The sequence below is a fragment of the Leucopleurus acutus genome (genome assembly GCF_964270905.1).
Source record: "Leucopleurus acutus genome assembly, chromosome: 6".
Classification (NCBI taxonomy): Eukaryota; Metazoa; Chordata; class Mammalia; order Artiodactyla; family Delphinidae; genus Leucopleurus; species Leucopleurus acutus.
This window is the reverse complement of record NC_139149.1, coordinates 57,590,295-57,604,951: the sequence shown is the minus strand read 5'-3', so window position 1 is coordinate 57,604,951 and position 14,657 is coordinate 57,590,295. Positions and strand designations below refer to the sequence as shown.

At 39.3% G+C, this 14,657-nt stretch overlaps 1 protein-coding gene across 2 annotated transcripts in view; it reads right to left on the bottom strand.

The window, feature by feature from the left end:
• The window catches only part of GORASP2 (golgi reassembly stacking protein 2), a 29,617-nt gene extending 17,027 nt beyond the window's left edge, over positions 1-12,590 (bottom strand). Inside the window, exon 1 of one of the 2 annotated variants that reach the window (XM_082841637.1) lies at positions 12,480-12,590. In XM_082841637.1, coding sequence (XP_082697763.1) covers positions 12,480-12,542 — 63 coding nt within the window. In that variant the 5' untranslated portion in view covers positions 12,543-12,590. Of the gene's footprint in view, positions 1-11,951; positions 12,379-12,479 lie in introns of those variants that run through there. The other variant, XM_082841638.1, reaches the window with a different exon arrangement.
• Between the last annotated feature and the right edge of the window lie 2,067 nt (positions 12,591-14,657).

The window sequence follows — 14,657 nt, the reverse complement described above, 5'->3', positions numbered from 1 at the left end:
GTAAAAACAAAAATGCCAAAAATGAAAAATGCAAAGCTTAATTATGAATCAAAAGCTAAATTTTAATACCCATCACTTTTCAGTAAAAATAGATTAATTTCATTGATACAGGTACCCACTAGTTCTCTTATTTCTCTCTATCTCCCAGATAATGTCCCTGCAGCTCCCTAAATTCTACTCATTCTTTAAATTCATCTCGTACATGAGGTTTTTCCTCTATGGTTCTATTTCACACCACTTTCTGCTTTTTGTGGGGTGGGGGACAATCCTCCCAGCATTTAGTGCATGGCATAGCAGACAGTTAATCATTACAACTGAGTGGCAAATTCAAATTAATTTATTCTACTTATTACATGACTACTACTAGCAAGGCACTATTCAATTACAAAACTAATGTAGGAACATAGCCACTGTTATCAAGACATTTATAATCTGTTGAGGAACAGGCAAGAAGAAGGAGAGATGGAGGACACAGACCTCTAATAGCTGTAATACAAGCCCAAAGATGTTAATGGTTATAATGGAGGTACAAAGTTCTAAGGGGAAGATTAAATCTGACTGAAGAAGTCTCACAGAAAAAAAATGACATTTGAATTGTGCTTTAAAAGGGGATAGAGGGCTTCCCTGGTGGCGCAGTGGTTGAGAGTCCACCTGCCGATGCAGGGGGACACGGGTTCGTGCCCGGGTCCGGGAAGATCCCACATGCCGCGGAGCGGCTGGGCCCGTGAGCCATGGCCACTGAGCCTGCGTGTCCGGAGCCTGTGCTCCGCAATGGGAGAGGCCACAGCAGTGAGAGGCCCGCGTACCGCAAAAAAACAAACAAACAAACAAAAAAAAAGGGGGGGTAGAACTTTCAAAGGTGCAGATGGATAAGGGGATGAGAAAAAACATTTTAAAGTTAAAGACATAATATGAGTAAAAACCCAGGGGGAGCCTGAAAAATGAGGATCATAATATGGTATACCTAGAGCCAACAGGGTGGTATGGGATAGAAATAAATTATATGCAACATTTTGTATGAATCAGCAGTTTTCAGGGTGTAAAGATCCATGGCTTTCCTCAGATTCTCAAAGGGTTTCTCCTCAACCCAAATAAAGTGTTAAAACCATGGATTTTGTGCAATTCTTTTATTTTACAGGTGAAGAAACCATCTTATGACTTGCCTATGGTCTTACAGCTGGGTAGTGGTAGAGGTGAAACTCAAAAGTATATAACTATTAGTCCAGTAAGAAGGCTGGAAGGAAAGAATGGAGCTAGACTTACAGAGGATTTTACATGGAAGATTAAGATTACCTAGTTTCTCAACAACTCAAATGTTTAGCATCCCCAATTTGAAATGGATTAAAATAAACTATTAAATTTCCTAAATTTGCAGTAATATAAATATTGGTAGCTAGTTATGGTAGTAATATGACAAAAGAGCAAAAAGTTAATACAGAACATTTTGCATTTCCTCTAAAATATTTTCATAACGTTTTAAGGAATTTTTATTCTGCTTGATGTTACTAAATACTGTCAAAACTATTCCATGGAAAGAGTTTGCATTGATATTTGTAGGCTGAACTTATATAATAGTCTAAACAGTTCTAATAGTCAATTCTGAGGCTAATGCAAGTAACAGATCCACATCCACCCATACATCAATCTGTAGTTATTCACACAGTAACAAATCATTTTAATGCTTTCAAAATGGAACCCAAATTGTTCCCAGAATATGTCCCTCTTATACCGGACTTCTTGGATTAATGAGACTTGATCTTGGATTAATGATACATTCATTACTATTTGGACTAATGTTACCTTTTATTCATTTAAAGCCAAATTATACTATCATTGCCTCTGAAGAAGTAAAACTAGATTTTCTTCATTTGTCACAGTAAGGAATAGTTAGTTGTCCATTATAAAGATGGCTCAGTGTTTAACTTGCTAAAACTGTTTGACCTTGTTTTATGTAAAATTTCCTGCAAATGTGGGATTAAATCATTTTTGTAAATTAAATGAGTTAAATATCAAAGGGACTTATTATTTAAAGGTGTTGGCTCTCTAATAAAAATAATCAGTATATACTGTTTATTTTCTTTATACTCAGTTTTCTTAAATGGGGGCTATTTTATATTCCAAAATGGCAGATAGATTTCTCCTCAAATGGCAACTCTGAAAGGAAAATGGTGGCTGCCTGGAGCTATTATGAGAAGAAAAGAGACATCAAGTCACAGCTAGCTGGCAAAAAAAGTCGTAATACTCTAGGTGTAAGATGCCTGCCTATTAGGTTCCTATCAATTAGGTTCGAAATGCCTGAGGTGTGAAAAGAGAATAATTAGCACAGACCCTAGGAGCCCCCTCAGAAGGGAACTTCTCATTTAATGGGGTCCACATCTAATCATCTAATTCTCTGACTGGAAATGTTTCCAAATGACCATTTTATCTAGAAACCAACTAGTCCATTGATCAATTTCAGACTTCTCCACTGAGGCTGCCAACACTTTACCTTTTAGTTAAAAAGGGCTAAAGGCAATACTTTTGTAATATCACCACCAACCAAGAAAGGTGATCCCACACACTGATTCTTATCATGCCACCCTCCAAGTATCAAGTTTTACCACTATTTGTTTGAAATGGAAAGTTTCCAATACCATTAGAATTGTTCTTCCCCGTAACTCTAAAAAGATTTAATAGCTAAATTTGGATTCTAAAATAAATAAATGAATGTAAATAATTCTTTCTCTATTTTCTATTTTCATTTGCTACAAACATCGATATCTCTGTTTCTAATGGACCCTGAAATTAATTTCTTTCCTAAATTTATTTACATCATTAGTACCAGCACAATTCTGGCATCTAGGTATCTTAATTACTACTAGGAAGCCAGCAGAGGGAGCCCTAGAAAATGCTCTCTTTGACCCTAATTCATTTAAAGAAAATTTCCTATATTTCATAGCATGGAAAATAAATTCTACTACACCACAAATTAAACATCCACAAAGGTAAGTTCCTCTGGCAGTATTACCCACTGACAAGAATCTCTTAGGCACCTAATCTCTCAAGCATCAGATTACCACTTCAATACTTTGTCCCCTATGAGGTCTCATGATTGTTGATTCATGTTTCCTTCAAACCATCTTAATTTAAAAAAAGAAAAGAAAAAACATATATACCCGGCTCCATGGGCTATTTAATTTATTATTGGGCCAAATATCACAGCAATTTAAGATGAATAGATTAACTTTGAAAGTTTAATAATTAAGATTTTACATGGGGCTTCCCTGGTGGCGCAGTGGTTGAGAGTCCACCTGCCGATGCAGGGGACACGGGTTCGTGCCCCGGTCTGGGAAGATCCCACATGCTGCGGAGCGGCTGGGCCCGTGAGCCATGGCCGTTGAGCCTGCGTGTCCGGAGCCTGTGCTCCGCAACGGGAGAGGCCACAACAGTGAGAGGCCCGTGTACCGCAAAAAAAAAAAAAAATGTACAGTGAAAAGATAATAGAATTTTAGAGCCAAACTGACTTGATTTTGAGTCATGGTTTGCCTACTTATTAGCTTTTTGAGCTTGGGAAAGTTTATCTTCCTGGGCCTCAATCTTCTCATCTGCAAGGAAGAGAAAATGCCAGCTACTTTACGAGAATATTGTATAGATTGAATGAACTTAAGTTCATAAAATGCCTAGTGAAGTCTCTGACATATGATAGGAGTCCTACAAATCTTAAACTCCTCTTCCTAACTCCACAATCACCACCTGAGGGCAAATCTTTATAACCAATTAATTCCTGGACACTACATTATTTTTCTAACCATGTATTAATTATCTCTCACCTCTTAAACAAAAAAAGAGAAAAAGACATAGAACGTCAGTCAGCTAGGAAGAGGAGATAAATCATTTTAAAAAATGTTGTCTCTCAAAAATCAATTCTATATGGACGTCAGATCTAAAGGTCAAATGTAAAACAATAAAGCTTTTAGAGAAAAACATAGAATATCTTTGAGATCATCAAGTATGAACACTTTTCTTTTTTCTGGCCACGCTGCATGGCATGCGGGATGGGATCTTAGTTCCCTGACCAGGGATCAAATCCGTGCCTCCTGCACTGGAAGAGCCTTAACCACTGGACCGCCAGGAAGTCCCAAGACTTCTTAAACTGAACACAAAAAGCTAACCATAAATTTTTAAAAAACTGATAAACTTTACTAAAACTATGAACTTCTGCTCATCAAGACACAATTAAGAGAGTGAAATGATACAACATAATATCCAACAAAGGAACTGTATTCAGAACAAATTCAGAATTACTGCAAATCATTAAGGAGAGTGAAACCACAATGAGATACCACTTCACATTCACAAAACCTGCTAAAGTAAAAAAGACAACAACAAGGATTGGCAAGGATGTGGAGAAACTGGAACCCTCATACTAAAATGGTGCAGCCTCTGTGGAAAACAGTTTTGCAGATCCTCACAATGTCAAATAGAGAGTTATTGTATGACCTAGCAATTCCACTCCTAGGTATATAACCAGAAGAAATGAAAACATGTCCATGTAAAAACTTATACACAAATTTCATAGCTGCTGGATAGTGGAAATGTCCTTCAACTGATGAATGGATAAACAAAATGTGGTACACTTATAGAATGGAATATTATTTGGCAATAAAAAGGAATTAAGTATTGATACATGCTACAACATGAGTGAACCTTGAAAACATTACGCTAAGTGAAAGAAGCCAGTCACAAAGACCATATATTGTATGATTCCATTTATATGAAATGTCCAGAATAGGCAAATCCATAGAAAGTAGATTAGTGGTGACCAGGGGCTGGGAAGGAGGAAAAGGGAGCAACTGCTAATGGATAGGGAGTTTATTTCTAGGGTGATAAAAAGGTCCTGGAATTAGATACTGATGATGGCTGCACAACTCGGTGAATATACTAAACAACCAATGAACTGTAAACTTTAAAAGACTGAATTTAATGGTATGTAAATTACATTTCAATAAAGCTGTTTAAAAAAGAAGACAGACAACTTAACAAAATGGAGAAAAGATTGTAGCAGACACTAAACAAAAGAGGATGCTGAAGTGGTCAATAAATATGAAAATGTGGTCGACTTCAACAGTCATCAGGAAATGCAAATTAAAACCACAATGGGATACCACTACACACCTATCAGAATGGCCAAGATGAAAAAGGGAAAATACTAAGTGTTATGAGGATATGGAACAATCAGAAACCTTAATTGCTGCTAGTGGGAATGTACGTTAGTAAGCTATTTGGCAATATCTATACTAAAATACACACATCTTTGCAAATATTCCACCATTTAGTATACCCAGTAGGAATGGGAATACATATGTTCTCCAAAGGCATACACAATGTAACATTCACAGCAGCACTATCTGTAACAGCCCCAAGCTAGACTGGAAGAGTTCAAGGCTCACCTGTTAAAACATTCTCTTCACGTGTTTTATCAAAATAAATCAAAGAGCATGTTCTCCTGATTCTGACCCAATGCTGTAACTTGTGACATATGAAGAAATTTGAAATAAAATTCTAATGCTAATTAAATGAAATAAAAACCCATCACTACATCATAGCTTCCTAGAAAAGAGCTGCATGTTAGAAAAATGATGCTGAAAGAAACTGGTCTGCTTCAAAAGAAACTAAAACTCTGGCAACATGCCATCTTATTTTATACTCTTCAAACACCAACTCGGGTATTTGTTTCTTATGGAAAGAAAACTTGCTGTGTGATCTCAGGCAATAATCTTTCTGTGCTCCTTTTCCTTAGCTGTAAAGTGAGGAGGCAGACTAGATAGTCTCTAAGATTGAATGACTCACCATGAAAGAAGTCTGTTGTTAAGCTATCTATAGATTTTACAGTGTAGATCAAACCCAACAAGATCATTTTTAATTATACAGACTGTAGGTCATTTTAGTTCAGGTGTTTAGTAACACTGTGGCGAAGCAATGAAAAGGACACTGGCACTCACCTATCTTTTAAAATACAGATGTAAAATTTCCTCAAAAATGAGGATCTTTAAAAATTAACAGGGACATTTATAAAATTAATGGGTCAGATTTGATCCAAAACTTAAACAGCAGTGACGTACAGGGTTAGGTACATGGACAAAAAGTAGCTGCTGAATGACTAATTAAATGGAAATATTAATTAAAATGTTTACAACAAGTATATTTTAAGCAGTATTGGCACTATAATAGTTGTTCTCAACAGGTGACACAATAACGTAAATGCTAATAATAAAGGTAACAGCTAACATTTATTGAGTTTTTATCATATTCCAGATGCTATGTTAAGTGCTTTACATGGAATATGCCATTTAATCCTCAGAATAACCAATGAAGTAGACAGCATTTTTTAATAAAGAAATTGAATGTGCTCAATTTTTTTCCAAAATATTTTCATGTATACTATCTAATGTGGTTTTTAGTAAAAAAACAAAATCAAAAACAAAAGGTGGAGGAGGCACTACTCTTATCCCCACTTTTCAGATAAAAAGAATGAAGCTCAAAGAAGTTCAAAGGTTTGCCCAAGGGAAGACAATGAAGTGATGGAGTGACACTAGAATCTAGTGATTCACAAGGGTGGTCTCCAGTGGTCTACTATGATAGTCTCTCAATGTACCCATGTCCACAAGATGACAAGGTTCCTTACTGCAGATAATGTGCTTACATGATCCCTCACTGATGCTTAAAAAAACAAACACACAAGCAAAACCCAAAAAACCCCAGCACTATTCTCTTCATGCTGTAGTAAATTGATATGCGATGCCAAGAGGACCTATACAGTCTCTCAAAGTAACTACTTTGTTTTTGCATATGTTGTTTGGAAAGAAGTCATCTTACTTGATAATCACAACTCCCAAGGCAATCTACAGTCAGATTCTAAAGCACATATCAAATCTTTATGGATATTTTCTAGTTTAGATTGTTAACTGCTTTTTTATTAGTAAATCAATCAATATAATCCTTTTGGTAGAATATTAAATGAATGTACTGATATTAGTGGTTATTCTAAGTTCAATTCTTCTGAAAATTTCAGGGGAATTATTAAAAAGCCCTGTCAGTATCTGACCCAGAAAGGCACTGAAGCCAGTTCTGTGCACTCTACTACTTACTGACCAGAGACAGAAACCATAATTACCCACCAAGAGCAGGTCTCCCCAAATGAGGATCCTGAAGATCCGTACATCAAAGCACACTTCATCACAAAAATATATAAGGGTATACAAACAACATGACACTACTAATTTGTTCGAGGCTTATTAATATCAGTTAAAGTTTATGCCTAATTATACTGACAATTCCTAAAAGTGTCCTAAGGTTCACAAACATTGTATTTCATGGCATTAATAAAACATTCATTCATAATAAAATGAAGTATTCTGATTCCTACATTTGAAAGCAATATCAAAGAATGTGTATTAAACAATTTCACAGCCTTTTATTAGAAGAGATCAATTTTGGGAGCAGGTTAGAATCTTCAAATGGTGTTTATAAAGCTTTTTCAATTATAACTTTATATTTGGAAAACATCAAATAACCCAACTGTTTTCTTTTTATACCCACTGTTTCAGAATGAGTGAGAAGATAAGGGATAATAGTGAGATTTTTATGTTTTTCAAATGGGGGCATGAGTTTAAAAAGTTAGAGAAACACTGGGTTAGAATAAAAAAAAATTATGACTATCAAATAATGGGATTTCACTTTCTCAGAACAAGTACCAAGTTGAAATCTTGCAGGATTTCATGTAGACTACTTAGGTTCCATTAAAAAAAGAGCACATCTAGGGGACTTCCCTGGTGGCACAGTGGTTAAGAATCCACCTGCCAATGCAGGGGACATGGGTTCGAGCCCTAGTCTGGGAAGATCCCACATGCCACAGAGCAACTAAGCCCGTGCGCCACAACTACTGAGCCTGTGCTCTAGAGCCCGTGAGCCACAACTACTGAGCCCACGTGCCACAACTACTGAAGCCCACACGCTTAGAGCCTGTGCTCCACAACAAGAGAAGCACCGCAATGAGAAGCCCGCACACCGCAACAAAGAGTAGTCCCCACTCACCGCAACTAGAGAAAGCCTGCGCACAGCAGCAAAGACCCAAACACAGCCAAAAATAAAATTAACTAATTAATCAATTAATTTTTTCAAAAAGTATAGGCAACTCTTAAAAAAAAAGAAAAAGAGCACATCTATATAATAGTAGATACGGTCTAGGTATTCTGTTTTCTATAGAAATAATTCCACTTACTCTCACTTTCTCCTCTAAGGAGAGTACCTAATGCTGCCCAGTCTGCAGCAAATGGCTCAGAAGATAAAAGCCTGTTATTACACTGGAGACACAATTCATCTCAATGGCCTTTCCTTCAAAACATCCATCATCTCAAAATCTCTCTCAGAGGAAATTATAAGGAACAGTGAACATGACATTTTTCATATCCCCATACTGGTGTGAACACTGGTTCCAGAATGTCCTCAGATATCCTCCATTTCAAAGAATATTAAGTGTGGAGTGGAATTAATTTGAATATTTTAATTTAGAAACATCTTATAATGGGCATCCATGAGGCAACTCCAAAAACGTAATTTTGAAAATGGTCTTGTTGGGTTTACTTGATAATTAATAGAAAATCTAGACAAGAATTCTGTATTCAACATACTGCAACTGTAGTAACTTCTAACAAAACTGAGAAGTCCTGGCTAACATTTCTCCTGCCTTATGTTAGGATTAGAGAATGGGAATAAAAGTGGTATGCATGGTGAATGCGGAACCGGACCCAATGCATAAGGGAATCAGAAATACAACGTTCTTTTTCTTTTCTTTTTTTTTTTTTTTTTGGCCATGCCCTGCGGCTTGTGGAATCCTAGTTCCCCAACCATGGATCCAACCTGTGCCCCCTGCAGAGGAAGCAAGGAATCCCAACCACTGGATGGCCAGGGAATTCCCTATAATGATATTTTCAAAAGAAAGCTTCTGAACAAATTTTAAAATCTTTCACTAGGAGTCCACTTTCAAAAAATAATTTTTATAACTATATTTTTTGTAAATATACAAATATTTCATAGTCACTGTGAAAATTTGGGGTAATATATTAAAATTTAAAAGGAATAAAAATGTCACCATCCACCAATAATCATTTTAATATCCTGGCTTATTACCTTTCCATTTTATTTCCCTAGGCACTCAAATGTACATGCACACACACAGAGGCATACCTGTGACCACAGAGTGTTTTGAAACATAATTTTCACTGAATGCACAGAATTCCAATCTGTAGTTAGGCCTTGATTTATTTAACAATTCCTCATTTGTTGGATATTTAGGTTGTAAAGCCAACATCCTATGATAACTTTTGGCCATACTGTACTTGATTATATCATATTACTCAAAATCTTTGTGAAACATGGCTAAAGGGCAATGGTAGGCACAGGGAAAAAAAAGACGAGGAAAAATACTTCAACAGTATTTACCTTTAGATGGCAGGATTACAGGTAATTTAGGTTTTTTGTTATACTTTCTGAACTTATCCAAATGCTCTCTAATGAACACGTGCCGATAATCAGAAAACAATGTAGTAATTTACTAAAATGAAGACCAATGTTTATATAAAGACATTACAATTCAATAATATGGGAAAATACATTTTAAGTGAAAACGAAAGGTAGGATTTAAGGTTGTAGATATGTATTTGGAACAGCAAAAGACTAGAAAAACTAAATGTCTAACACCAGGAGGTGGTACTTAACCAAACTATGGTATAAAAGACTTACTATGGAGCTAGGTGAAGGCAAGAGGCAAATCTCTGTGCGCTGCTATGGAAAGATAGACAAGACACTTTGCCAAAAAAGACACCAGGGTGTTTAACCATATGTAGCATATTATTCTAACAGTTACAAAAGGAAACAAAAAGAAACAGTGAAAGGTTGGGGGGGGGTGGATTCTTTTACACTCATAGAACATTTTTGAAAGGATACATAAACTATGATACATAAACTATGTTGGTTACTTCTAGGGTGAGTATGGGGAGTTGGGTATATAATATGATCACAAAATGAAAATGTGCATTAATACATAATAGATAAAAAGGTAAGTACACTGTTCATAGCAGAAAATCTGGAAACATTTCAAGGTTGTCCCCTAAATATTTTTTAAAGCAGAATCTAACAATGGATATGAAAAAATAACAGAGGAAACATAAAGGTCAATCTCTGAATTGTACGAATACAATTTAAAAATAACAGTAATAAAACAGCAGTGTATATGGGTGTCACTATAAATTGGTATTTCAAAACACAATCATACAAGTTTTTATCACTAGCAAGGAAATGGCCAGGGAATTGTTAAAGAAAACTAACTTCTAATTCAATCATTCTAGAGCTTGTTAAACATGGGTGATTTTATTCCGTGATTATCCTGCCATATTTACTCTGGTTTACAAGCTCAGTAATCCAGAGATGAAATATACAACCATAATTTAGGCAATAACAAATGAAAAGAAAATTTTTATATGTTGAGATTTAACAGAGTACTTTTCCCCTCTAAAAACAAAGATAAAGAAACCAATTACAGAATCAGGGCAGAATGGGTTAGGAACTCAGAAACATTTTTAAAAATTCTCCTAAACTAGATGATCATTACTATTTTAAAGCCCCCTCTAATAAAATTCAAATGAAAAAAGAATTATTTCATCTTTTGCAACATTTATGCTCCAGATGCAGACTGGAAACTAAGGTTGCCCCTAGTGCTTCTAAAAATCATATTTATAGAATAACAGCATCTGCACTACTGAATATGTATGAGTGCTGATTTTCGGAGGTGCACCTATGTAAAGAAATACACTTCAACTTGTTTAACGACGAACGTAGTCATTAACAAAAGTCAACAGAAGTCACTGAACTGGAATCCTTTTGACACGTACACCTTTCTTACAGACTTTTAACACTCATTAATACTGTGCTTTACCTAGCGCGTAATTATAAAAATATCACGAATCCCCAAGGATTCATGGCCACAATCAGCAACTGTGAGAATCAGCTAGTAATACTGGATAACATACTGCAAAGCAGAGAACTCAGAATCAAACCAGAGAATAGAGAAAGTACCGCCACTAACTTTAACTTCACATCTGGGATCTGACAATTCTCCTTCCATTTCCCCTATCAGTGTGGCACTTGGGGGGTGGTTTAGCTAAAGAGAACAGGAAGGTATTATGGTTTATTTATAGATTCCCTTTATTTTCTGGGAAAACCATCCTTTCCCACCAAGCGTATGGCTTCAAGAGGGATTTTTAGCAGAGTGGAGAGACAATTAGACGTGATAATCCTGAAGATCAGAAAGGTGATTGATAACGGCCCTAAGAATGCTGTCTCACCTAAAACATGGGACCTAAGGAAGAAGACGACTAGCACCAGGAAGTGCACTTTCCCACTTTCAGTGAAAATGCTCTTGCCTGTGAGGAGCTATCTATTTACACTATATTATGTCCTTAAATGGTGCTACAGATTGGGACCACTTTGTTGACAGTCCATCACGTTATCACTCAACGCAGGTGTCACAACACACAACCAACACTGCCTCTTTTAAAGGCTCCCAGTTCCTTGAGGAAAGGACCACACGCTCCGTACAACCCAGGCTGTTCATAACTGGGGCTTACTAACGCCTTTCGAGATACTATGTTTCTCTGCATCCTGGTGACCGAAGTTGCTTTCCTTTATTTACCTAGGTTTTTTTTTTTTTAAAAAAAACGTTCCTCTCCATTACCTCTTTTACACTGTGGATCTAAACCTTAATCTCCACCACACCCTGAGCAGCCTTAGAAAAAAGAGAACGGAAGTTCCCACCGCCAGGAAATGTGGAAGAGGAGGGTTGGGAAGGTCAGGAGCGACACAGGAGAGAAAAAACCACAGTCAAAATCAAGTAGATTTAAGTCCGTCAAACCTACTTCTAGGCCATTTTGTTTTGTTTGCTTAATTGGCCTTTTCGGACACCCGGACAGCGCGGAGGAGAATCAACACCTGCCGTCGCATCCACCGCCTCTAGTCTGCGGGTTCCAGGCTTCCTTTTCTCGGAAAACTCAAATGCTACCTTCACCATCACCTCTTTTGCAGACTGCGCCTGAGCCTTCCCTAACTTTGGGAGCTAAGAATGAAGGGGTGGGGGCAGAGAAGGCCGTGAAGAGGAAAGGAGTCAAGGTTGCCCTCTCGCCTGGGCCGCTCCTGGCCAAGTCGCCGGCTGCCTCCTCTGGTCCCAGCCCGTCCTCCCGGAGCGGCGGACCCGGGCCCGAGACGCTCCGGGGAGGCGGGTTGTGAGCGGCCTCCTGAGCCGGCCTCGGCCAAAGCAGCGCCCGCGGTCGCCTCTCCTTCGGGAGAGGCCTGGCTGCCCCGGGAAGAAGCCCGTCGGAGCCTCCGCCTCCCCGCGGCCGGGCCCCGCCTCCAGCCCGCCGCCCCCGGGCCGCCGTCGAAGCCCTTACCCGCAGGACGTGGTAGCCTTCCGTGCCCCCGCCTGGGATCTCGACGCTCTGCGAGGAGCCCATGGCGGCGGGCGATCAGGGCGGCCAGGCCGGGCTCCGCGCTGCTCCCCGCCCCCCCGTGTACCGCCCTCTCCGCTCCTCCGCGTAGCACTTGGGACGTGGCACTCGCAGCCTCAGGAGAGCCGGGCCGCACTGCCCGCTGGGAGATCGTCGCCGCGGCAGCCAGGGCCGCTGCGACGCCGCAGACAGCGCCACCTGCCGCGAGCCACCGGGAGGGGTCTGAGCCCGGGAGGCAGGGCTGGAGTGGAGGGCGGGGAGAGGCCTATTCGTGCTCGCGAGAAAGCAGAAATACGGTTCATCCAGTCGCTACACCTTACTACGGGTCCCTGGGCTTGACAAGATTCATCTAGACGCGTTCCCGCTCTCCCGAAAGAACGGTCGCTTGACTGTAGCTCCCCCTGGTGGCCAGAGGCCGAGAAGGGGCTCCTGCTGAAAAGAATAGGGGCGGATGCAAACACAGCGAGCTCCCTAATCTCTGGGTTTCTGAACCTCTAGTTCTTGTCCCCAGGTTGCGCAGAGGATTGTGGTAGTGGCTCTCCGTGGGCGGAGTACCGTGTCCGCTCCGCTTAGCTCAGTTTTATAAAGGAAAATATCCTAAAGAGTTATGGAGGACCCACCAAAGTTCTCTTTTTGTTTCCCTAATTGTGAGAACAAGATCAGTCTATCACAACCTGAGCGATGCCCTAGTGGGAAACACAGTTGGATGACCTTGGCGTTGCACCGCCTGCTGCTGGGTTCCCCATTCCACTTCCTTTAGGTAGCCAAGTTGTATTCACACTTTTCCTACTCGGTTGCTCCTTTGGTCCCTTCCCTCCAAATTTCCCAGTTATTGCTCAGGGGTCAATTTGGCCATCACTAACGGTGGATCAACCAGATATCAGAACATGTGTATTCTGATGTGAAGCAACGTGAAGTAACTATTATCACCCATGAAGTATGCCAGACCAAAATGTTTAACTTGCTCTTCTCACACCTTTATTTAGATCTTCCAGTTTACAGGAATACAAAGGAGAGAACAAGTAAAATGACTTCATAAGGAAACAACCAGACAAAAATAAAAGAAATGGGCTGTTCTTTAGAACAGCTGGCCAGTTCTTTTCATCAAGTCAGAATAATAAGAAAGGGTCTGGGCTTCCCTGGTGGTGTAGTGGTTGAGAGTCCGCCTGCTGATGCAGGGGACACGGGTTCGTGCCCCGGTCCGGGAAGATCCCACATGCCGCGGAGCGGCTGGGCCCGTGAGCCATGGCCGCTGAGCATGCGCATCCAGAGCCTGTGCTCCGCAACGGGAGAGGCCACAACAGTGAGAGGCCCGCGTACCGCAGGAAAAAAAAAAAAAAAAAAGGGGTCTGTACTGAGTTAAAAGAGATATGAAGGACATAACCAGGAGATGAAATGAAAGGTCTTGAGTTGGGGGCTGATTTGGAGATATTAGCTGTAGAGGACATTCTGGGCTCAATTGGGAAAATATGAATACTGAGTGTTTGAAGAAAAGCATTTACTGTCATGGAAAAGTGGAAAGTATTGGCTAAAAAAAAAAGGTTATAAGACAGGATATGTCTGTAAACAATATGAAAACATTTTTGTAAATAAAATGTGTTAATACATAGTATGTATATGAAGATGTGGTTAGGGTTACAGTGGTGATCCCTGGGTGGTGACAGAGGTGTTTTGTTTCTGCTGGTTCTACATTCTAAAATGCTCATGGACTGCTTTTGTAACAATAAAAGAGTATTTAAAAATAAAAAAACATTTTTCTTTCTTTGCTGTCAATAAACCAATACAAGGTTTTTAGGAGACATAGTACATACATAAATGAATTCTCCAGTTATTAGGCTCGTCAAGGACAGAGAATGCAGTGGAGTCAGCTCTGTGTTTCTAATACTCAGCAGAGTGCCTGCCAGCTAATTTAATGAATTTGATGCAAATTAATGAATTTGACACAAAGGAATACGTGTAAGAGCTAGGTTTGATGATAATATTCTTGTTCTGCTTCGCAATTATAATCCTCTTCATGGTGGGGTCATAAGCTGTTGCTATGTTGAGTGGTCAAAATTTTTGTTTCCCAGACGTCTAACACGAGCCATGGTTTGCAGAACCCTGGCTGTGGACCTGAAGTAG